General features: G+C 36.1%; 1 protein-coding gene across 1 annotated transcript; it reads left to right on the top strand.

The window, feature by feature from the left end:
- The first annotated feature begins 373 nt into the window (after positions 1 to 373).
- LOC120349876 (transcription factor Adf-1-like) lies at positions 374 to 3,388 on the top strand. Its single transcript, XM_039421196.1, has 2 exons — positions 374 to 518; positions 2,306 to 3,388. The coding sequence occupies exons 1-2, from the start codon at positions 383 to 385 to the stop codon at positions 3,115 to 3,117; spliced, it is 948 nt and encodes a 315-aa protein (XP_039277130.1). The 5' UTR covers positions 374 to 382; the 3' UTR covers positions 3,118 to 3,388.
- Positions 3,389 to 26,855: the final 23,467 nt, after the last annotated feature.

The following is a 26,855-nucleotide window of genomic DNA, read 5'->3' as shown; positions in this document are numbered from 1 at the left end:
AGTCGGCTGGCACCACTGAGGTTACGCGGTAGAGGGGGAAGCTGGCGCGCCAGTAAAACAAAAATGTTTGGGTGCGTACACAAAGAAAGCTGGTTGCCAGCGCCGGAAAACCAGCTGCTGTAAGCGCGTCCCGGCTTGAGAAGAACTTAACATGGTTTCAAGTGTGCCCATACACAGTAAACGCCGGTGCCAGCTCAACAAGCGCAACAAGTGCGAGCTGCCAGCGTCAACCGGCAAACAAGTATGAAGAGAACATTCTTGTAGCTGGTTTCCAGCAACTGGCTCAGTCTGCGAGTGGTCTCTGTACTGTGCGTACAGTCTCCAGTACAGTCTCTGTACTGCAGTTGGTTAGCGTAGTATGTACTGTGCAGTAGTTTTAAAGATGGTTGATACAGATGATTTAATTTCCAAAGTTTTTCAAAAGAAGGCGATTTGGGATAAACGGGAGAAGTTGCACGTGAACAGAGTGTATGTAGATAAGTGTTGGAAGGAGATAGCTACTGAATTGGAAGCCGAAGGTGAGTTTTAATCAACAATTAGATATTTCAACAATAGATATTTATTAATATTTTGAGAGCTTACAACGATATAATAAAACTTATGTTACTAAACATCATTATTATATCTCATCATTATATATCAACTCAAAAAGCAACTCAATTAATAAACTAAATATACAACATAATATTGATAACGTACGAAAGTACAGTGAACAATCAGTCTTTTTCATCTTAGTTTTTCCTTTAGTCAGTGAATACCAATGGGTTGTTAGCAAAATATGTCTTGAACGTTTCTCTCACACTTGTTGCTACGATTGTCGGTCTTCCCAAGTGTCTTTCTCTTCTTTTGGACACAGGAATGACTACTGCTTCAGTTAAATGGTGGTGTATGCCCTCTCGGTCAATAATGATGTTTAGTAACAGGCACATACACTTTACTAAATCCTCTGTTACTTTGATATCAGTTTCAATCATGGTAGATAGAATTCTCCACTTAGCAAACAGAATTCCAAACGTACACTCAACAGACTTTCTCAGACGGGATACTCTCTTGTTGAATATTTCTTCGTCTAGGCTTAGTTGAACCCTAGTGTAAGGCTTCAGGAGGTTAGTCATCAGAGGATATGCATCATCTGCAACGAATACATACAGTGCTTTGACATTAGTACCAGGTAAAAATGATGGAGGAGGGATCTCAAGTTTATTTGTATGCATTAGTCTAAACAAATCAGATGCTTCAAATACACTACCATCGTTTTGCTTACCACAAGCACCAACATCAATGACAACAAAACGGTAATTTGCGTCAACTAATCCTTGCAGTATCATAGAGAAATGATGTTTGTAACTCTAGAACATCGAGCCTGTCTTCTTTGGGCACTTTACTTTAATGTGTTTCCCATCAACACATCCTAAGGCATTGGGAAAGTTCCATAGGGAGAAACAGTCTTTTGCAATCTCAATAAATTGCGCCATTGTCGGCACTGGCATATGTACAGCCTGAAGAGACTGCCAAATGCTCTTCGCCAATTCTCTAACAATTTTTGCGACAGTAGCCACGCCAACACGAAAACTAAAAGACAAAGTCTTGAATGACGATCCAGTGATAATGAACCTGTAAAAAATAAACGGTATCAGGTGACTGACACACACTTTCTCCCTCATTGCAATAATTAATATAAAAAACGAACTCACCCCGTACTGCTGTTGGAATAAAGAAAAACAGTGAATTAAATTCTTGTTACAATATAATACAGAGGGGTGTAAAAGTAGTTAGCCTATACAGTAATTAAATATGTTAAAGAATAAGTAGGTTTATTTCTACAAAAACTAAACTTTTACAATCTATTTTAAGAGCGTTAAAAAACAGAAATTAACTCTTAAAAGTGTTGTACTTCACCAATACACTTACTTCCTTTTGTGTTCAAATTCTGTCTTCCAATATTCTTTCAAAATCCACTTTCATTAATTGTTGGTCATGTAACCAGCCATGATGACAGAAGTGTAATAATAACAACAGTGACAATGAGAAAACATTGCCAGCTGTTAGTAGCAAACGTATTACACAGCTGATCAAGTTTAGTTTTTGTAGAAATAAACCTACTCATTCTTTAGCATACTATTTAATTACTGTATACCTACTTTGGCACACCTCGGTATAATTGTTAGGCATACTATTTGTTATGTATAACTTAAAGCACACATAATAAAACTCACTCAGACACACACACATACACACATTATCAGTACACAAATCAATAAGGTTTTAACATTAATTAACTACAGTTTTTTTTTTTTTTTTACAGCCAGTCAGCTGAGGAGAAAGTGGAAATATCTCCGTGATCAATATGCATCAGAATTGACTAAAATAAAACGTCCAAAATCTGGAGCTGGAGCTGATGAAGTGGTTATTTGCAAGTGGCAGTACTTTAAAACTCTTTCTTTCTTGAAAGATGTGGTGAAGCCTAGAGAATCGTCTGGCAATTGTAGTGCTGTATTAGACGTAAATCTAAATGAAGATACACATCAACAGTCTATTACCTCCAATGACAACAACGGTGATGAAGTACATGATAACGTTGATAACGTTAATGACCAGCCAAGCAACGAGACAAATAATACAAACGAAGCTAATAATGTCCCCGCTTCAACTAATCCTCCTACCCCAGCTTTGGTAGTAGAAGGCATACAAGGTACAAGCAAAGTTAACAAAAATACGGTGGAGCGAGTAAAACGTAAAAGAACAACTGATGATTATACATCTTCAATACTGGAAATAGAGAAAAAAAAGCTTGAAATTTTGTGTCAAAAGAGGAATGATAAAGCAGGAAAAGAGGATGACGATGAACATTTACTCTTCTTCAAAACATTGTTGCCACACATCAGGAAGATTAAACCAGAGCAAATATTATCTTTCCGTTGTATGGTTCAGAACCTAGTTCAGGACTTCGCATACCCAATAAGTTATGTACAGATGCATCAAGCAGAAGCAATGTCAACGCCGCGCAGTGCAACCCCATACTCAAACCCTCAGTCTGTTCAAAGCTCATTGAAGGAAGATGATGAGGAACATCCCCTAAATACTGATTTCCTAGGAGTGTTTGCAAAACTGTCATAATATGATGTACATTTTGACTTAAAACCTCTTGACTACAATTATCTTTTTTTACTTTGACAACAAAACAAAGTTACAATAATGGCATATGAAATAACTCAAAATAAAAAATTTCGCAGGAGTGTTTACAAACATAATATTAGTTAGAGTATTATCTTCTTTCAAACTTTTTTTTCTACAATTAGGCTTAGAATGTCCTTTTTTCATTATACAAAATGTATTGTAAATCATAATGTATTGTTATACCTGCATAACATCTAATAAATAATTTACAACTTTAATCCAAACGTATTATTACCTGCATTGAATCATACTTTCACAAAAAATATACAAGCACACAATGTGAGCTTTGTTCAATCTTTGTGTTCAGCAGTTAAGTTATGTAGTTTTATGTTATATTTTATGACACGACAGTACAATGATTCAAAAAAAGAAGCAAATTTTCCTGCATGTAATAAAAATATAACCACTGGGGACATGTAAAAATCGCTTTGTAGGTTATATATAGGTTATAGATTGTTGTCAATCCCGGGACTGATTTCCAATCCCGGTATTTCGGGATTATCCAATATCAATCCCGGGATCCCGGGACTGATCCCGGGATTGGCAAAAAACAGTACATGCTTAGTGAGAGTGTGTGGAGATTAAAAATAAATATGAATATTATAGAGGGAGAGGATATTTTTAAAATGGAAAAATACTTGGGCATAATATTAAAATTGAACATTATATATTTTTAAATGTTTCCAAGATTATGAGTAACTTTTTTATTTGACGTCCTACCTTGAATTTGTCTTTTTTTATGTAGAACAAAAACATTTCTATCCTTCATCAGGACGGGATAGAGTTCACAACTTTATCACTTCGAATACTAGTTATTCTACTTATGATAGAGAAAGAGGAGAGATGAGGAATAATTAGACAGAGAGTTCACTTTTGTTCACTTGTTTACTTTTGATTTCTGAAGTCTTTTCAAAGTTTTGAGTGCATTTCAAGGAAATGACATCAGCACTATTGCCGTCTAGACTGGTAATTGTGGTGCTCTGTAAACATCAACAATTGTAGAGACATAACAATCGATCAACAACAAATCTGCAATTAATGCGAACCGATAATGCGAATTATATTTAGCCAGTACAGTGGGCTATACACTATACAGTATTAGCCTACGTATAAAATATGCAACTGTAGGCTGTGCCTGTAGAATAAATTATTGAAACACTTAGAACAATAAATTAGTTATGCAAAACTCATATTCATGACCTTAAATATATTCTATATCGAATTGATTTTGGAAAAATACGATTCACAATTTCAGGTTTTCTAAACCCGAAAATCCCGGGATCGACACTTGAAAATCCCGGGATCATTAGGTATAGAAAATGGACCGGGATCCAGGGATTCGGGATCCCGGGATTGACATCCCTAGAAGACTTCAGAAATCAAAAGTGAACAAGTTATCCACCTTATAAATATGGATAACTCTTACCTCAAAAATATGACAAGATGCTCTTCTGGTTCTATTGGTTGTTTATGCCAGTTTGACCACTTTTTAATCAAACGTCCTTCAATGTTTCTTAATATGTAATCGAAAGTCGCTAGCTCCATTCTCATGTATGTGTAGAACCGTTGTGGGTCACCTTTTAGTTGCGAAACAAGTGATGGTATTCACCAAGTTTCTTCCTATGTCTATTAATAACATGAACACTGAATTTCCTCCTTTGCAATAATTTTAAATGAACACTCTCCGCCAAAAACACATCATCACTAGACGAAGACATCTTTGACACTGCTCAAAGTGAACTGACTTGTTGCACTTGTTACCAGCTTTCTTTATGTATGGCTTCAAGCTTTTAAGCCGCGTTTACACCGAAGTTTCAAACAAAAAGTTGCAAACTTTTATTGCAAACAGCAGTTGCAAACAGTAGTTTCAAATAAAAGTTTGCAACTTTTATTTCATGGTTTTATTTCCATGTTTCATGAAAATGTTTTCAACCTTGATTATGACTCGCCTATGTTCTGGTTCCTGGGATCAGTCCTTCCGAGGATGTCAAGTGTCGAGGATGTCATTTTAGCCGCGGCGGCGTGTGTCGTGTTGTCAAAGCAACATAGGCCGAGACGATACTGGGTGAGGCCGTCTCTGAATTCCAGAGCTACGTACAGTGGAAACGACCTGTTGGACGATTTAAATAGAGATGATGTCGACCCTCTATCAGGTGAACTGAGAACGGACGGAAGTTTTAAAAACTTTGTAAGAATGACCAGTGAGGATTTTGAATATATAACTTTAATGACTGGTCACAAAATTTCGAAAATGGATACGAATTACCGAAAGGCTATTTCTGTAACGGAAAAACTAGCCGTAACCTTGCGTTTTTAGCTACGGAGATTCATACACAAGCTTGAGTTACCTGTTCAAGATATCAAAATCAACCATATCTTTGTTTGTACCTGAGGTGTGCGAGGCTTTAATAGATCTTCTGAAGGATAACATAAAGGTAAGACGTTATAAGTAGACTATACATAGCCTATATTTGTTATTTTGACAGCCATTTTTAAATAATATAATATAAAATATTGTTGTTAACACTCAGAACCTGTTTAAGAACCCCCCGCTCTCGCCCCTAAAAGGTCCTAGGATATTTTATGGAAAATATATTTTTATAATTTTAAGCAATAAATCTACTACTGGTATTTCGCTTTATTTGTACCAGAAGTGTGTGCTGCTCTGATACTAGACGCTAATGCTTGTATTATCAAGTTAGGTGACCAAGTTGGCGCATTTAAGTAGTAAGTGGCAGGCCGGTGAAAGTGGTTTATTTACCAGGTAAAAGTGGTTTACATAGTCTAACCTAACCTAACCTCACGATAGCATTAAGCTGAGTCTTAAAAAATGCAGAATTAAAATATTTGTCGTTTTCATAAAAACTCCATTTGTGCTAGTGCGCATGCGCAAACATCGTTCCCCTAACTTTATAATACAACCATTAGGAACTAATCTGCTTCAGATAGGTTTGTTGATTGATTGATTGATTGATTGAGTACTTTTGTTCTGAACAAAGCTCAGGCTAGAGCTACTAGAGGACTGTAATTTACTATTCAAATTATCAAATACAAACAAGGAGCAAAATTTAATCTTCAATTTGAGCCAGGTTATGGGTACAGTCAAACTCTGCATTAATGAACAATAAAAAGAGCAAAAACTCACCAGATTTAATCCAATTTTGTCTACTTGCCCTTCGAAGCCTTTATTAGGTGTTTTGGTCAGATTTGAGGTGGGAAGAAATCTGGGAAAAAGATAGGTTTTTGCTTACAGGCTGTTTTTTCACGTTCAACTTGCAGGCTGGTTCTGTACTATGTTTGAACGAAGCTCAAACTGATTCCTTATAAATTCAAAACTGATGCAAATTAATTCAATTTAACACTATTTACGCTGTTATATTTATAATTCACACACACAACACTTAAACAATCAATTACTAGAAATTTCCGATGGAAATTACATGACAAAATACAAATTGCTCTTGCACAAGACGGGCTGATAAATCAAGAACAACGACTGAACAAGAATGACTGGGCTTTTTCTCCTCGACAAACCAAACAGCTGGACGATCGACACTAGCGCACAAGCCTGCTACGGGCAGAACTGTAGTCTGGGATTTGGCGCTAGAATTCAAAAATGCTCTGGCCAGACCATACCCCCGCCTCTGAAAAACTATTTTTCAGCCAAGTTACAAAAACTGAAAAACCAAAGAAAGGAAAAAAATCCGGACATGCCGAAGAAGAACAAAAAAAAAAAAAAAAAACACCAACACAAAAAAAAACAACACAAAGAAAAAATGCAACAAGCACAACAACTATTGAGTTGGGAGTGGATACAGTTTTGTAACTGGTCTTTTATAAATACCAGTTTTTAGGCGAACACTCGCCACTCGAACCTCGCCGTCACTTCCCAGAAACACCTGTTCGATGACACCCAGTGGCCACTGCAATGGAGGTGTGTTTGGTTGGTCCACTACCACAACCGTTCCCACACTGATAGAAGTGGGTGATTTCAACCATTTTTTACGACTTTGGAGTTCGTGCAGGTACTCTCTTCTCCATCGGTTCCAGAATGATTGAATGAGTTGACCAATCAATTCATACCTGGTGAGACGATTCACAGGGACACTGTCCACGTCCCGCATGGGAAATGATTTCAACGGTGTTAGCGTCAAAAAGTGCGCTGGGGTTAAAGCCAGCGGTTCACACGGATCCTCACTCAGTACACACAGTGGGCGGGAATTCAGGACACCTTCAATCTGCACCAACACCGTGTTCAGTTCCTCATAGGTGAGAAGTTGGTTGCCAATTACTCGGAACAGATGCAACTTTACAGATTTGACATTTGCCTCCCACAGACCTCCAAAATGCGGTGAACCAGGGGGAATGAATTTCCATTCAATTTTGTGTTCGGCGAGTTGAATAGTCAGTGTGGTTTGAAACTTGGACGAATTCAAAAGTTGAGATATCTTTCGCAACTGTTCCTTGGCACCTACAAAATTAGTACCACAATCGGAATACATCACACGACAGGGTCCACGATGGGACAAAAAACGATGAAACGCGGCTAAAAACATGGGCGTTGATAGATCTGATACCAACTCAATATGTAACGCCTTTGTTGCCATACTCACAAACAGACAAATGTAGGCTTTCAAAATACAAGGATTACGACGTCTCGTCATAGTAATACGCAAAGGACCAGCGTAATCCACACCACAATTTTCAAATGGTTTGCATTTTGACACTCGACAAGCAGGCAGGTCACCCATTTTTGGAATGATTGCATTATTACTAGGTCGAACACGGAAACAACGATTACACTTAAACACACAAATACGAATAATAGAGCGAGCAGACAGTATCCAGAATTTCTGTCTGATCAAGGACAACAATAACGAAGGTCCAGCATGACAGTTCTTCTTGTGATGATAATCAATCAACATCGATACGAAAGCGTCGGATTTTGGTAGGATCATCTGATGACAAGTCTCAAATTCCAGTCCAGCATGAGACAAACGACCGCCGATGCGAATCACGCCTTTATCAATGAATGGAGACAGGCGACGAAGGCGCATAGAACAATCTTCTCCCTTCTCCAATTGCACAAATTCAGATGAAAAATGTATCTTCTGCACCACTTTACATAGATACCTCTCAGCAACATCGAAATCTGATTCCTCTGATTGGGGTAAGATTCGTAAGAATTTGAGAACAAGAATTACAATTCTCAAAAGACGACCATAATCCGAACAACGACCAATCAATGAATATACTGCATTGCTGTTAGAATCAGGAGATTTTGTGACTGTCAACACTGACGGTTTTTTCGCCTCCGGTGGATCCACGATCTCTTCCATTTGAGTTCGGATGGGCCAATCGCATTCGTCCTCTGCTAACCATGATGGACCTGAGAGCCACAACGGAAAGTTCACAAGCTCAACTGGTGATAAACCTCTAGACAAACAGTCAGCGGGATTTTCAATTCCGGCAACATGCATCCACTCCTGTATACAAGAATCCTGTATTTTTGCGACGCGATTACCAACAAAAGTTTGCCATTTTGCGGATGGAGCATTAATCCAACACAAGGTGACTGTTGAATCAGAGAGTGCGACAATACAAGACACATGACAACGTTCACTAATAATAGTGACTACTGAATTCATGAGTTCTGCCAACAAGAGTGCCGCACACAACTCCAAACGAGGTATTGAAACAACTTTAGATGGTGCTACCTTGGACTTGGAACACAATAATACAATTCTTGACTCCTCGCTCTCCTTCTGCGACTTCACATAGATAACTGCACCATAACCCGACAATGATGCGTCACAAAAACCAATCAAACTGATGTGAGAATCCTGAAACAAACCAATGTGACGTGGAACAGCAAATTTTAATAATAGAGGCAACTCTTTTTGACAATTCTCCCATATAGACTCAGGCGGCTTCTCGTCCCAATCCACTCCTAATTTCCACAGTTTCTGGACAAGACACTTGAGAAATAATGTAAATGGTGACAAGAGACCAAGTGGATCATAGATACGAGCCATCACTGACAGAATAGAACGCTTAGTAGCGACGACCTCACCACACTTGACGGAAAACTGAAACAGATCAGTACTAGGTTGCCAATTCAATCCCAAGATAGCCAAGGAGTTGTCTGCTTCGAAATCCTTGTACGAAAACGATTTCTCTTCCTCCGAGAATTTCTCCAGCATTGATGGTGAATTTGATGTCCACTTTGTGAGTGAGAAACCTCCTCCCTCAAACAGCTGCTTGGACTGATGATACAGCTCCGCGGCCTCTGACTCTGTGGCGACAGATGTGACTAAGTCGTCCATGAACATGTCTCTTGGTATTCTCGCCTTGGCTGCTGGAAAACGATTTCCATCCTCCTCTACAAGCTGGTGGACGGTGCGAAGTGCCAAATATGGAGAGCTTGAAACACCAAAAACAACACAATTGAGCTGATAAATTTCGATCGGATCCTCCAGTGAAAATCTCCACAATACACACTGATAACGACGGCAGGAATCCTCCACTAATATCTGTCGATACATTTGTTTAATGTCGGCAGTTAGTGCGATTGGGAACAAACGAAAATTAACTAACAAAACAAAAATGTCAGTCTGCAATTTGGGACCAGCATGAAGAACCTGGCTCAATGACAAACCCGATGATGTTCTGGAACCAGCATCAAATACAATTCGGATGGGCGTGGTAGTGCTGCTTGCTTTCACGATGGCGTGATGCGGTATGTAGTAACCACCTCGGTCTGTCTGATCTGCTACAAACGACATGTGACCCTGACGTAGGTAATCAATCAATATTTCATGATATGAAAGACGAGTATTGCTGTCATGCTCTAGTTGTCTCTCCAAACTCAGCAGTCGGCGTTCGGCGACAGCATACGAATCTCCCAAGCTGCTGGGCGGCTCCGCAAATGACAAGGCAACAACAAAACGACCAGAATTCACACGATGTACAGACTTCCGAAAATTTACCTCACACTCCAACTCGTCCGGTTTCAGTTGACAGCTTGGTGCAGGGCACGATTCCAACTCCCAAAAACGTTCCACAAAACTATCCAATGATGGACTACTAACGAATGGACTACAGATGGCTGTAAAACAATCCGACACATTCTTTGTTGAAGTGAGAATCGGCGCTCTCCCCATCAGAATGTGACCAAAGACACTATTAACAGTCATCAATTCGTGCGATTCACCTGTACTAGGACTCCCACGTAGCAAGTGAGGAACTAACTCTGCACCAATGATGCCATCTATTCTACTAGGAAGGTAGAATTTGTCGTCAGCCAGTGTGAGATTTTCAAGATGATGAAGTTTGGATCTGTTGATTTCACAAGAAGGCAACTTGTTGATGATTTTATCTACCACTGTGGCATCCATCGAAAACTTGACGGTAGGATCCAACTTCGACTGAATCGACACACAAGTACGACCTCGAACTTCACTAGTACCACCACCGAATCCACGAACAACGGTTTTCATGGGCTGGAATGGTAGTCTCAAACGCCGACACAATTTGGCTGTAACAAAATGACACTGACTCCCGGTGTCAATCAAGAAACGAACATCACAAAGCTGACCATTACAATCTCGAATATGTGCAGTGACGGTCGACAACACAACAGTCGAATTTTCTACATCATTGGATGTAGAACAACAACTAATAGGTGATGTGCCACCTGCCTTGGAGTTCGACGAGAACGCAACACCTTCATTGGAACTTGATCTGGAAAAGTGCAATAAAGAATGATGAGATTCTCGACATTGAGCACACTGAGTTTTACTATGACAATTTTTACTCAAATGATCCACATCAAGACAACGAAAACAACAAAACTTTCCTTTAATCAAACAATAACGATCCCAAGGAGTCATTTTCAAGAAACTAGCACAATCTACTAACCGATGACCCGGTTTTAAGCACTTCAGACAATTGGGATTTTTACTAGATGCATCGTTAGATGAATCATTGGATTGAACCACAAACACCTTTGATTTATTATCTTTTTGTGCTTCATATTAAACGATTCAGTCTGTTTCTCATCAGAAGGAAGAGTCTTAATTTGCTTTTCAATGAATTTGACATAATCGGCATAAGTTGGCATAGCCTTGTCACGTACGGCCGATTCAAAATTTCTACGAGAACTTGGATCCAGCAATCTCAAGCCATGATAGAGGAATATCGAGTCTGACAAATCAGTGAGTCGCAATCTCTTCACTGCATTGATGGAACTGCAAAACCCATCCAAAATCGCAATACAACCTGCCTTTGATTCTGATTTTATTGGACGAAATTCAAAAATTTGTTTGAAATAGGCATCGACTTGCGCTCGTGGATCGTTATAGTGGGTCAATAATGCCTGCCAAATTATTAGATAATTATTAGCCAATGGTGGCAAATGACGACAAATATTTGCTGCTTGTCCAGTAAGTCTACTTACAAGATATTGGACCTTCTGCTGATCGTTCAAACTCTTGTTGTCATGTACCAATGCCTTAAATAATTCATAAAACACCGACCATTGAGTCTGGTTCCCATCAAATTTTGGAAGGTCGATTTTGGGCAGTACTGACTCGGACACGACCGGCTGTGCACTAGCTGCTGTAGCTGCCGAAGATTGAGCAATAGCATCAGTCGCCTCTTTCTATTTGAGAGTGTTAGCCGCTACTTCAATATACTGAAACAGATCTAGATGTGAGTCGTTGAATGCTACAACATAGTCTTTATTCAACTCAAGTTCCAACTCATTAACCACTAATTCTGTCTTTTCATAATCCGAAATGGTCTGAGACACCCGAGGATACAACACTAAAAATTGCTCAGCAACTTTTGGATCAGAGACATTTTTAGACAGGTCATAAATTTTTTGCAATCTGGCATACAATTGTTCCAGTTTAGCGCGATGAACCCTGATTTGTTTCTGTAATTTTTCCTCCATCCTGAACTCATACACAAAACAATTCAGCCCCGACAATACAAAACAACAGACAATAAAACAAGAATGAGTTCAAAACTAAATGGAAGGAAGAGTTTGTGAATTAATCAACAAATTACAAATTTAAATTCATCACGGTTCGGAGGACCAGAAATGTTCTGAACAAAGCTCAGGCTAGAGCTACTAGAGGACTGTAATTTACTATTCAATTATCAAATACAACAAGGAGCAAAATTTAATCTTCAATTTGAGCCAGGTTATGGGTACAGTCGAACTCTGCATTAATGAACAATAAAAAGAGCAAAAACTCACCAGATTTAATCCAATTTTGTCTACTTGCCCTTCGAAGCCTTTATTAGGTGTTTTGGTCAGATTTGAGGTGGGAAGAAATCTGGGAAAAAGATAGGTTTTTGCTTCCAGGCTGTTTTTTCACGTTCAACTTGCAGGCTGGTTCTGTACTATGTTTGAACGAAGCTCAAACTGATTCTTATAAATTCAAAACTGATGCAAATTAATTCAATTTAACACTATTTACGCTGTTATATTTATAATTCACACACACGACACTTAAACAATCAATTACTAGAAATTTCCGATGGAAATTACATGACAAAATACAAATTTGCTCTTGCACAAGACGATGGGCTGATAAATCAAGAACAACGACTGAACAAGAATGACTCGGGCTTTTTTCTCCTCGACAAACCAAACAGCTGGACGATCGACACTAGCGCACAAGCCTGCTACGGGCAGAGCTGTAGTCTGGGATTTGGCGCTAGAATTCAAAAATGCTCTGGCCAGACCAACTTTATTTATGTAGATTACAATATATACTGGCTTATAGACTTATATACAATAGCTTACAATACAGCAAAATTATAGATGAATTTACATAATATAGACTAAGAAAATAATTATTGAACTGTATATGATATGAAAAAGCAGTTTGTAATATAATAACTCTAGATAATAATCATATTGTTATGCATCTACATAAATTGGCGGAGCTTTGGACATATCAATGTCCATTCTTCGGAAAGAATATTAAAAATATCCTCCCCACTAACTCTCTACCAAAACGTTAATTTCGTTATTAAACTAAGGATTTATTTATTAATGGAAATATTGTAAAAGTTTTAATCAATATGAATATTAAAGAGAAAAAAAACAGAAAATTGATAGAGTAAAATAATTATATAGGTAGATAAGATCAAATAAATAAAACGAAGTAGGCTGAAAGTAGATCAGGGTTATCGACTTTCAGTAATATACAGCATTATGCAGTGGATAATTGAAATAACATGAGTTTATATAATATATATATATATATATATATATATAATATATATATATATATATTATATATTGTGTATATATATATATACAATTCGTTCTATAACATGGTTTAAAGGTTTGTATTTGTGGGATGGGTGGGGGATGGATGTCATGTGAACGTTCTAGGGCCGGACAGTTTCAGTCATTTGTTCCAAAAGATGTTTTTTTAAAGTTAGGATGAAGCTCGCTCGGCTCTCGATGGACCTGATAGAAACAGGAAGTGCATTCCATGCACGACAGGCACTGACTAAGAAGGATTTTGTGAAAATAGTAGTTCGATGATTGGGTATCCTTAAAGTACTTTCTCCAGTTCTAGTATGTGAAGCATCTATCCTCCTACCTTCAGAGACAAATTTGAAATCATCTTTTAAATAGTTCGGATTACCGTATATCAAGATATCTCTAACAAGCTTGACTATTCGAAAAAGCCTCTGATCGGGAAGCTTTAATGTTGAACTAGCAATGTGGGCTGGGGTGATATGATCATGGCGTTGGAGAGAGTAGACGAAACGTAGACAATAATTTTGGCAACGCTGTAGTTTATCATTCAGAGTGACTTGCATATTGTTAAGAACAGAATTACAATACATTAAATGTGGGAAGATGAGAGATTGAACCAATAATAATTTAATGTTTCTAGGGAGGATATCGTGCATTTTCTTCAATGCATGCATGGCTGAGAATACCTTTTTACAAGTTTTGTTCACTTGTTCTAACCAGTCAAGAGTATTATTCATAATAATGCCTAAATTTTCAACTGAGCTACAGTAAGGAATGTCATTACCGTCTACACTAATTTTGTGAATCGATTCAAGGTCAATATTGTTTATAAGACGAGAATATCCAATTATAATGGGTTGTGTTTTGATGGGATTAAGCTTAAGGCCATTTTTCTTTGTCCATTCCCACTATCGAATTGATATCCTGATTCAATGCTCTTCACCAAAGGAATTTTGAATACATTGAAAACTCTAGTCACTCTTGCTCCTTGAATAATACAAATGGGTGTGTTTTGTTGGGAGATAACATAAAGGTAATTAGGGATATCTAGTTTTTAAATAACTCATATTTTGAGAACTAATCACTGACAATATCTTTATTATCGTTAACATTTATTTTTATAATGTTGTCGTCTCCCCATTCCATCTCACTCAGTAAATTTTCCATTGTCACTCACCACTGATCACTCACAACACGCACGCGATAACTCACAACCAGTACGAGAGAAGAGAACTCACAACAAGCACGTGGTAACCGGAAGCGGTCCAGACAGGGTTACTGACACTTGAGTCGAGACAGGGTGGTTCGAGTGATCACGTGAGTGAGAGTGGAGGTGGCAGCGTAGGGGATGGCGGGGAAATGTTTCTGTTTCGTGTTTCAACGGCACATAGTGACCGAAACTAGTGTTGCAAACAAAAGTTTGCAACTCCCTTTGATCTTTACCGACTTCAGGTGGAAACAAAAATTTCTGTTGCAAACACTGAAAAACTGTTTGCAACAGCAAAATGTTTCGTCTAAAAATGCGCGTTTTTAGAGATGTTTGCAACTTCTGTTTGCAACTCGTGTTTCAAACTCCGGTGTAAACGCGCCTTTACCGCGCTTATAAGCTCGAGGAGCAATCTGCTGGTTTTCCGGCGCCGGCAACCAGCTTTCTTTGTGTACGCACCCTTTGTTCTGCTGGAACGCCAGCTGCTGGCGCGTCCTTGGCTTGCTGGCTTTTCCAGTTACTGGCGTGAGCCGTTTACACAGTATCTGGCATCCAGTGATTGGCAACCTCAACTGGCAAGCCGACTGGCACCGTGTAAATCAGCCTTTAGGGTCACTGACCCTGACGTGACGATATGAGTGACGAGACTGTAGCAGACGATTGTGTGATGGGAGGAGGTAGTAGCGTCGTGTCATAGTCACTTCTGCCAACCTGAACCCGGTTAGAGAACTATTGTGTGCGCGATCTATGCGCTGAACAAATGTGCAAAATATCTTCTTACAAAAATTACTACTTTTTCCTCAGATCTTCAAAAATCGGGACAAATATATTATATTTCGGGACGCCGGGACAAAGCTCTATAAATCGGGACTGTCCCGATTTTTTTGGAACGCATGGTCACCATAGATAGTTCTAGGTGTCTCATAAAATCAGAGTTTGCATTTCTTGGGATGAAATTTGAGAATAAAACACATCTTAGTATGTAGTTCAGCAAAACCTTGCAATAAATTATTGTTGAAAGCTGAAGCCTGGTATTTTGGAAACCACTTCTACTGAAAATATTATTTAAATTTTCTCTAATTAATTATAATATACTGAGGTTTATAGTTTTGTGTTACGCTTTTGGAGTTGGATTTTTTTTCAAAACCTTTATATTTTATTATAATGAGTAATTCCATAATATGTTATACTTTAATACTGATACCTGATATGTGGATGGCAAATTTTAAATATAATATCAGAACCAACTTATGTTAACAATTATTATATACAGGGTGTCCCAGATGAGGTGTAAACCCCGGCTACCATAGATTTTACATGCAATTTGCAACAAAAAATGTTCAGTAAAATTTTCTCCTATCGACCTTCGTTTTCGAGATATATCGATTTTTCGATATTTTTCAAGTAGGCGTACTTCCAGTCATTAAATCGTCAATATCTCAAGAACCATTGGTTTTAAGTGAATTTTAAGGACATCGTTGAAAAGAGGACAAAATCTTACATTGAATTGAGGTATAAAACATGCCAGAGTCATTTATTGAGTAGTATTTTTTAGCGGTCAAATTTGAAAAAGAGTGATTTTGAAGTTTTTTTTGAAAACTTCAGACACATTTTTCTCGATTTTTAATCTAGAGTACGAAATAATTTTTATAGCGCAAAAACTTTCTTTTTCGATTATCTTTCGAATGAGACCAAATACAGGTGTCTAGCTCAAATCCTCGAATCAGAATTTCAGTTTAAATTCGATTTTCTAATTAAAAATGAGACTTATCTTGTTTGAGTGTGAATAATTGTTTACAATTTGATAGCTTTGAGTCGAGTGATTGAGGGCATAAAAATACTTTTTCTATAGGAAATTTGGCTGAGAAATTCAATGAAACTGGTTAGAAGTTCGTATCTGCAATTGTTATTGAGATACAAGTTGAAAAAAGTTCAAAGTCAAGTTAAAATCTAAACTTTTCAAACAGTTTTCTCTTCATTTTTTTTCACGGTAACAATATTTTTCCGATAATGAAAAAACTTTGCCATTTTATAAACTATCGAATGAGTATAAATTTTCCAGGAAAATTTCAAAACTAGAGTGTTAAAAAATGAAAATTTTCAAGTAGAGCACCCTAAAGCCATCCTTTCGTTGTTTTAAATTCATACCATTGAGATTCAATTGAGTGAGAAGAAAAAATCAATCTGTTCATTAATCAGCTGCTCTGATGGAATAAAAAGTTTTTCTAATGCTCACCCAACAATAAAGACAATTCTCGTAGTCATTGTATGAAAAGTAACGTGCTTCCAGTCAGTCGATAATGATGTCTTTCCAGTCAATAGTCAAGTTTTCCCAGTTGGTTCGTAACATGATAATAAACACGGACACTTGATAACTTATTGAAATTGAGTAAAAAAAAGACTTATCATACTAATAAACTAAAAAAAAACTCAAACAAACTACACTCGAAAACAATACTCTAACTAAAATATAAACTTGGAAACAGAAAACAACAAAACTGAAATAGTGAATTGGAAAAATCAAACACTCATGAAAAAACTAGACTTAATAACTCAGGAACACGAACGAATACTTTTTCCTATAGAAAAAGTATTTTTACGCCCTCAATCACTCGACTCAAAGCTATCAAATTGTAGACAATTATTCACACTCAAACAAGATAAGTCTCGTTTTTAATTAGAAATCGAATTTAAACTGAAATTCTGATTCGAGGATTTGAGCTAGACACCTGTATTTGGTCTCATTCGAAAGATAATAAAAAAAAAGTTTTTGCGCTATAAAAATTATTTCGTACTCTGGAAGAAAAATCGAGAAAAATGTGTCTGAAGTTTTCAAAAATACTTCAAAAATCACTCTTTTTCAAATTTTGACCGCTAAAAAATACTACTCAATGAATGACTCTGGCATGTTTTATACCTCAAATCAATGTGAAATTTTGTCCTCTTTTCAACGATGTCCTTAAAATTCACTTAAAACCAATGGTTCTTGAGATATTGACGATTTAATGACTGGAAGTACGCCTACTTGAAAAATATCGAAAAATCGATATATCTCGAAAACGAAGGTCGATAGGAGAAAATTTTACTGAACATTTTTTGTTGCAAATTGCATGTTAAATCTATGGTAGCCGGGGTTTACACCTTATTCTGGGACACCCCGTATATTGAGGTATATTGGATTGTGCTACTGATCTGATCAAGGGAATTGTATAAATAAATAAGATCTTCATATTCTACTATTGTGAACAATTTTGAAATATCTTTAAATCAATGTTTCATGTTTGGATAACCATTTATCATATCAATTATCAATAATAAAAAACCTTCGTTAGTTGATTGTATGTACCGGTAAATGCTTTTTAGGTTGAATTTCAATTCAAGTTGATCATTCAAATCGAGTTGAACAAATTTAAATAAAGAACTTATTTTGCTATTATGCAATATATTATTATCAAAAGTTTGATCTGCTAAGAACCTTTGGAAATGATATCATGAATAGTTTATTTGATTAATTGTATATTAAGGATAACTGAGTTGAGTTAAGGGCTTGGAATTGAAAATGCTTACCCAAGTCCTCATATGACGTTATCATGATTAGTTTTAATATGAATTATGATCGATTTGTGAAGATAATTATAATCAAGCTCCATCAAAATTTATAATGCATTCAAAACTACATTTTTGTTGATTAAATATAAAGTATTTGGTGGATTACCTTTGCAGGAAGCTAGAATTGGTGATATTTATGATCCATAAATTCCAGCATATTAAGAAGATCTTTTTTCTTTTCCTCGCTAATCACTGGAATTTTCATGTCTACTTTGAAATCCTCCATTAACATGAAATCATTGAACTTCCCTCTTTTAAAAATGTTCTTGAAGTCCCATTCTTCCATTTCATTGAATGTTTTTCGCGCCTTTATTAACGGTAAATCTGAAGAGGAAACTTGTATCCATGATTTATTTGAAATTTGTAACAAAGTTGTATTTAAGTAGATGTCACTAGCTCTTGTTATATCAAGAAAGTCCTCTTTCTCCATAGTCAAGACGTCGAAGGCATTTTCCAACTTAGCTGTTTGCACCATTTCTTGCACCTCTTCTGGTACCATGCATGAAGAAACTCTCTCCTCTTCTCGATGACTTCAAAATCCCTGTCACAGGGCATATACGAATGTCCGGATACAAGGAATTTCAAGTCAATGCTGTCATAATACCCTTTTCCAACTAGAAAAATAACAACCATCAATACCATACGATTTTTATTTTGTCCAGCACAGTTATCACACCATATCTCCAAATTTTTCTTTTGAGTGAAGCCTGAAGTAAGCATTTTGATCAGACAAAAAGCAACTGCATTACCCCCGCGTCCTGCCACCCCTTCATGCCACATACACATAAAAATCTTAGCAGTGTCCCCTACATGTATGCATAGATTGTAATTAGAAAGTTGACGTGAATAGAATATATTAGAATGCCTTAAAGTTGGTGTAAAGAGAACCTGTTGCATATCTTTGAAATTGAAATTTATTCACAACACTGACATATTTTACAAATATTTTTACAATGCAATCATTATAAAGAAACAGTATCATGATGGAAAAAAAACGAAAGAACTTCAGTAGCTTAACAGCTGTGATTGAAGTTCTACACTATTGTTATTGTACATTATAATATGAACGAGACAGTCACTTGATTTTGGTAACTAAAATAAAAAAGCCTTTTTGCAATTTCACACAAACAGAATTAGAGCAATAGTAAAAAACAAAAAAGAAATAATAATAAAACCTGAAAAAAAAACAAATAAAATATAATTTCCTGAAGTACCTAAACATCTATACAATAAATATATAAATAAAAAGAATAAATAATTATAATTATGACTTGTTTTTAACATGCTCAGTTTAAACTTGGTTTTTTTGATTACCTAAAGGGAAAAAAATTTATTTTTATTATTATTATTATTATAATTTCTATATTACCTATTCCTATTATTGAGCTTGTTTATTTTTGATTCAAGAATTGATTTTGTGTGTTCATTTATACATATTTTTGGTTATTGGTTTACTATCTTTTAGTTTGTATTTTAGAATATTATCACGGCAAATGTACCAATAATATAAAGAATATTTTCGAACTTGTGGCTGGAGCTCAAGGCTTCTTTTTCCAACCACACCAATGTATATTAGTTGATAAGTGTTATTTTGTAAATTTCTAGTGAATTGGTAAAATGGAAATAAATGAAAATGAAAAATGAAATAAATAAACCTCTGTCACCAGTCAAATTTTTAACAATTGAGTCTAAAACCAGTCAAATTGAGCATCAGTAAAGTAACAGATAAAGGCAAAAGTTGAATTTAGTACAAAATTGTTCAAAATACTACAAGGAAATACTGAGGGAGAAATACTATTAATTCAATAAAACTGATTTACACGGGAAAAAAATGAAGAAAGTCTAAGTAAAAATCAAAAACAGTGACAAGCGTCCTGAAAATATGGGGAAAAAGAGCAACGAGAAATGTATGATATTATAAAGAAAGGATTAGTTGGCCTCTAGAATATTTCCTCCTCATTGTCAATCCCACGTATCCACTCCTCAATTTCATTCCTGAGCTTTACTAATATCTTCTATGAATTTAGTCGGGATTAAATTTATCAGCCTCTGAGAGACGTAAGAAAATTGTCTTCTACTCACATTTAAGTCCATTCTATTTTGCTGAAATATGTCTCTAGTAGGACATAAGTTCAAGTTGGAACCGGTTACACGCTTATTAAATTTATGTTTATTGTTTTTTATGTAAAATATTAGTTTTTCAAATAGAGCTGTTGAACATTTAACACTTTGAAATCATTGAATAGATCACAGGTGGGATAACGTCTGGGCTTGCCTAGCATGGTTTTAATTATATATTTTTGAATTATAAATAGCTTTTTGAAATGTGTATCCAAAGCCCCACCCCAAGCCCATATACCATATTGTATAATCGATTGTGCATATGAGAAGTAAATTAATTTTGTAATTTCCAAGTTATTCAGTTGTCCAATTTGATAAAATTTATATATTAGGTATTTAAGTTTTAAGCACATATTATTGATATGAGTGTCCCACCTGAGATGAGGATCTATCAGAATCCCTAGACATTTTACTTGCTCTTTTTTTTATGGATCTCTGGACAAGGACAAAAGTATGTAAGACTCTGATTATTACAGTCAACTCTGTGTATTTTAATGCTTTCCAATGCCTGAGGTTGTGTTGCGGCAGTAGGTGAAAAAGTCATAAAGACGCTTTTGTCAGTATTTAAAGTTAACAGGTATTCATTAAGCCATGATTTTTCTACCTTCAGACCACTCTCTGCCACTTGTTTCACCTCTTCTCAAGAATGGCCAGTAAAAGTTGACGTGGTATCATCAGCAAATGATATAATATTACAATGATCAATTTCCAGTTTGAGCAGGTCATTTATATAGATCTGAAATAGAATCGAAGAAAGAACTGTTCCCTGTGGCAAGCCATATTCTGTGAGTTTTTCATTACTAGTAACATTATTTAGAGTTAGCAGTTGATGACAATCCGATAGGTAGCTGTTGAACAATGTAAGTGGTGAGCCTCTAATTCCTAGGTGTTCCATCTTTTCCAAGAGTCTAGACTGCGATATGGTATCAAAGGCTTTTGCCAAGTCTAAAAAAGTAGTTAAGGTTTTCTTTCTATTATTAAAATTATCTATTATTATCTCGAGTAACTGAGTTATCCCACTTCTGTCGATTTTTTAGTTTTAAACCCATACTGATTTATATTTATAATATTAAATTTGTCCAAGTTCTTACAAGTCTTTTTTTAATTATTTTTTCCATAATTTTAGCCAGATTATTTATCAAACTTATTGGGCGATAGTTTGTAGGATTTGTTGAATCACCTGACTTGTGAAGAGGCACTACTTTGGCCACTTTAAATTGTTTTGGAAAATTACCTATGAGAAAACATTTATTTATGATAATTCTAAGAGGATTAAAGATGTCAGTAGCCACTCTTTTCAGGCATACTGGACTCAAATTATCAACTCCAGGAGAAGAATTACTTTTCAGAGACATTATTGTGTCCAATATTTCATTATTATCTGTCTCAGTCAAATAAAAGGAATTATGTAGAGGGATTATCAAATCAATATGAGTTCGTTCCCTAGGATTTTCATTCATTATCTAATCTGCATACAATTGACCTATATTCGAAAAATGATGGTTTAAAACTTCTGTGTCTATGCTGGGTATTTTTTTAACTTTTTTAGCATTTAACAGGTCATTAATACATTCCCATGTTTTTTTAGAGTTTCCTCTACATAGATGCAATTTATTATTGTAGTAGTCATTTTTTGTTTTTCTTAGGAGGTTATTTAAAAGGTTTCTATAATTTGCATATTGAGATTTAAAGGTGCGTACAGATTCTCGATCTGCTCAGCAACCGAACGTCACTCCAGCAGAGCGATTGATGATCAACCGGGGAGCAATAGAGTGGTTCAACCGGGGAACACAAGAAGATCTAACATCTTCTATAACGTTCATGATGGGTGCGTGGGTGGAGCGACTGTGGTTCGATGGTGGTACGAGGGCGGTACGAGGGAGGAGCATGCTCAGTGCGGGTTGGAAGTGCAAATATGTGTACGCAGCTTTAGAATGGAGTTTAAAGGTTGTTTTTTCAGTCCTTGATGCATTGTATCACACTTTCTTATTGATTTAATGATTCCGGTCGTTATCCAGGGCTTGAGTGGTTTAAGTCTATTTGCTACTGTTTTTATCTGAGTCACCCTATCTATCTCTTTGATTAATGTATTGACAAAGATATCAACCGCATCATCAACATTTGATTCAAGCTGTGAGTATAAGTCAGTCCAGTTATAATTCTTAAGATTCCTTATTAATTCAATGAAATTTATAGATTCTTTAAATGTACACTTGGATTTGTTTCTTTTCTATTCTCGTCAAGACAGAGATTAATGCATGTTAAGTAGTGGTCGGTAATACTTGTTTTTATTATCGACCCAATAATGTATTTATGATTAAAAGATGTTTTTTTGTAGAAAATATGATCAATGCAAGAACTTGATCCGTTTGACTCACGAGTGGGTTTGTTGATAAAAGATTTGAATCCATTTGATAAAAGAATATAGAAATACTCACAGTGTTCGTGTTCTGGTTTATATCAAGATTTATATCACCAGTAATTATTATATTCTGGCAATTTATATGATTCAAAAAAGCAATACAATCCCTGAGGCTATCTAGGAAAATCTGCAAGTTTGAAGAGGGAGATCGGTAAATAGCATCAATAGTGAAACTTATATTTGTATCGGGCATTATTATACTCAATATTAAAGAATTTGACTCAAGTATATCGAAAATTATGGTCTCTACTTTGAGAATATTTTCAGTAAAAATGCAAATCCCATCTATTCAGTTTACCTGGTGCATTATGAATTGAATAACCACCCAAATTATAGTTTGGGGCACTATTTACAATCCAGGTCTCACTGAGAGCAATTATATCAAAGTTTGTCTCAAAGTTTTGCAGAATATAAGCTAAGTCGTCAAAATTCCTATTCATACTCCTTATATTCATGTGAAAAATGTTTAAAAAATTCTCACATGCTTCATCTATATGATTCTGTGGATTAAAAGTAAAGATATCATCCACCTCAATAGTGTTGTAGTGTTGTGTATATCTATGGCTACAGTTGTGACAGAACTTGCAGGATATTGGCTTTCCAGCATGGAAGAAGACAAAAGTTCCAATGCCTTTTCTGCTTTCATGTGATGAATGTCCCTCTTTGATATTAATAAAAACATTTCTGACCCAGTTGATGCCCTTATTTCCTTCCGCCTTAAACTTATCACAAACTTTGCATGTATCAGTCCTTGGTCGTTTAAAACCTAATTTGGGAAATTCTTTTTTGAATACTCGACGGTAATACTTCCCATCCACATGAGTATCAGGGTATTTTTTCTTGAAGGTTATGTACAACCTGTGAATATTCATATCAGGACTTAGATACTCTTTGAGATTTTTACGTCGCGAATAGTGGCTTTCTTCCCTGGGAAATGAAAGTATGTGATTTTTTATTTTCTCAACGTCATGCTCTGTGTACTTGATACGACGAGAAGCAGGGGTTTTTCCACGTCCATCATTGAATAGGTGAGTTGAAGAAGGGGAATATTCCAAAAAAGTGATTTTTCACAAATCAAAATAAACTCCATAACTTTTTTTGGAACAAATTAACACTGAAATACATAACAGAGAAGTTGTAGCTCATGATGAGATAGTTTCAATGTTAATTTGCCATCAGAAAATGTATTTTATCATTCTGAGTACAATAAAAAAATGGTACAGGAATATTACCCTTTTTCAACTCTATCAAATTTTTCTTTGATTTTGAGTGGAAGAAATTAAAGATTCTGGGTATAAATCAAAATAGTTATTTTTAAGCATGTATAATAATAATAATATAAGTCACTGACATTAACTTAGTGAGTTGAAATAAAAATGAAATTAATATAACTTTTTCATAACTTACAAGATGTTGTATCTTCACCAAGTTGGATGACTGAGTGGTTAGTCATCCATATCATCGTCAGCATCATTGGTGGTGGGCCAGGCCATGCGTTCCACATAGAATGGCATGTACTGATCAGGAATATACTTCAATACAGACCTTACATCGTCAATTTTCTTCTTTTTTTTTTGATCGCCACTTTACCACTGTAAACTTTTTCAGTAGGTAGTGAGACAGCGGCGGTCTTGTTCATTTTGAAGGACACAAAAATTGCCCCATCTATGAACTTGGAGCACTTGATGAAGCCTTTTGTCTGGTTGTCAAAAATCAGATGTCTGTATTTGCTGATTGAAAAAGGTTGTTTGTTGTTTCCAATGCTTTGAGAAGATTTTTTGAAATGTTGCGGCCACCATTCCTTACAGTTCAAAATGTCTCCATTATGTACTTCAACAACTTCATAGCCAGGTTGTGTCTTCTTAGCATTGCATATAATCTCTTTATACTGTTCAGGTGAGTAAATTCGATCGTGCTTCCTCAAAGCCCTTTTTATTACTCCAAATTTTCTATCACAGGGCATGAAACTGTGTCCCCGGATAGGAGAGTATTGAGTAACTGTTTCGAAGCGACCAGTCATAGTCAGAGTCAGTAATAGCCTACAAAGTGTGTGGTTACGGTTTTGTCCGCCACAAGCATCACTGAACACATGAAGGTGTTTGACATTCAGTGGAATGTAATGCTCAATGTAGTGTAGAATTAATGAACAAACTTCATCCGGTCCTTTTTTGGCAGTACCCTCAGAATATGTGTAGAAAATAGAATTTTCATTTTTTAAATCACTTATATTAAAAACGTAGTACCATAACTTGCACAGGTAGAACATTTCTTGCACTGGCATGAATGGGAGTGGTAAGTTCTGCATAAAATCAAAAACAATTGCTGAAGTTCATGTTCTCGGTTCATGCACACTTCAGTTATTTGCTGATTTTTTTGTAGAACTTATTTGCATGGCGCTTGTGCACCCAAAGCTCTGCTACTGCAGCCCTTTTAGCTGCATCATTCAATGTTGTTGATTTGATTTTTGTATTTAAGTCCTCACAAGTGGAGCAAACATCCACTTGTGGTCTCCCGAATGAATATGAGAAATTTTCTTTGAAGTATATTAAATAGAATTCATACTTGACTTGGTTTTTTAGATTAGTATATTTATCAATAAATAATTCGAACATTTTTTTTACCGACAATTCAGCATCAAGGTAATGAGTAGGTATGGGTGTATAGTTAGTAATTTTTGTTGGGAATGTTGAAATATGTTCGTGAATGCATGTTAGAATGTCTTGGGAGATCTCATTAGCCCTATTAGTGTGTCTTCCTCGTTCATCTTCTAGTGTACTGTTGGTCGCTTTCAGGTGGGTAAGTCGAGAAACTACTTTATTAGAAATTGAATGGAGGCTGATAAATGCCTTGCGGCAAACAGGAAATCGCTCACTATCTCGCATAGCAAAGTATTTGAATGATGAAGTGGACTTTCTTGAATCTTCATTTTTTGTTGGTCGATGTCTTGCAACGTCGAATCTGTTGATCAAACCTATGAGGAATGTATCCTGTTCATTTTTTGGACGACCATTGTAGAGTTTCTCCAAAATCAGTTTTTTTTGTTGATTTGAAAAATGAGTCATACATACCATACGACATCCACAATCTGGTCCAGTAGTTTTGGCTTCCACTAACAAACCTTTCTCAGTAACGAATTCTTCACCTTTTCGCCTAGCCAATTTTTCCATTTCCCTGCAATGTAGGTGTTTGTTCAATGTGCCTTTCTTTCTTTTTGGTTCAGAACAATCACTATCAGAGTCTGACATGATTTACACTACACAACAAAACTTTGGTAAGCTTAATGAGTACTGGTAATGTGCTTGATGAAATATTTGCTTCATTTTGAAATAAACTCTCAACAGAAAACTCAGTAAATTTTATAACCTCACAATAAAGCAATGACACAATGCCTAATAATACTAAACACAAACACGCTCAGCTTACCATCAGCTGATCATTCAATTCTAGTCATGTGAGCAGTGAAAGTGCCGACATCTGCTGGCGGCTGGCAGACATTGAGTTGAAAAAGGGAAACATTGCTGGAATATTTTCCTTCTTCAACTCATATGATATTTCAATGTCATGTTTGACTGCCTTCCGTAATAGGAATATTAGCTTTCTTCCACTCAAACGATGCAGTTCTCTCACTGTTAGAAAATGGCTATCTCAGCTCAGAATCACATTTTTGTGGAATAATACCCTTCTTCAACTTATATTCATGTGACAAATGTTTAAAAAATTCTCACATGCTTCATCTGTATGATTCTGTGGATTAAAAGTAAAGATATCATCCACCTCAATAGTGTTGTAGTGTTGTGTATATCTATGGCTACAGTTGTGACAGAACTTGCAGGATATTGGCTTTCCAGCATGGAAGAAGACAAAAGTTCCAATGCCTTTTCTGCTTTCATGTGATGAATGTCCCTCTTTGATATTGATAAAAACATTTCTGACCCAGTTGATGCCCTTATTTCCTTCCGCCTTAAACTTATCACAAACTTTGCATGTATCAGTCCTTGGTCGTTTAAAACCTAATTTGGGAAATTCTTTTT

This window comes from Nilaparvata lugens, chromosome 2 (assembly GCF_014356525.2).
Source record: "Nilaparvata lugens isolate BPH chromosome 2, ASM1435652v1, whole genome shotgun sequence".
NCBI classification, from domain to species: domain Eukaryota; kingdom Metazoa; phylum Arthropoda; class Insecta; order Hemiptera; family Delphacidae; genus Nilaparvata; species Nilaparvata lugens.
Note: the sequence above shows the minus strand (reverse complement) of the source record. Positions and strands in the feature narration are given on the sequence as shown.

What these genes read in the sequence shown, in the direction of transcription:
- LOC120349876 (XM_039421196.1), top strand. Translation starts at nt 383, where the DNA reads ATGGTTGATACAGATGATTTAATTTCCAAAGTTTTTCAAAAGAAGGCG. An exon ending in TACTGAATTGGAAGCCGAAG is followed by an intron (nt 519 to 2,305) that starts GTGAGTTTTAAT and finishes TTTTTTTTACAG; the next exon opens with CCAGTCAGCTGAGGAGAAAG.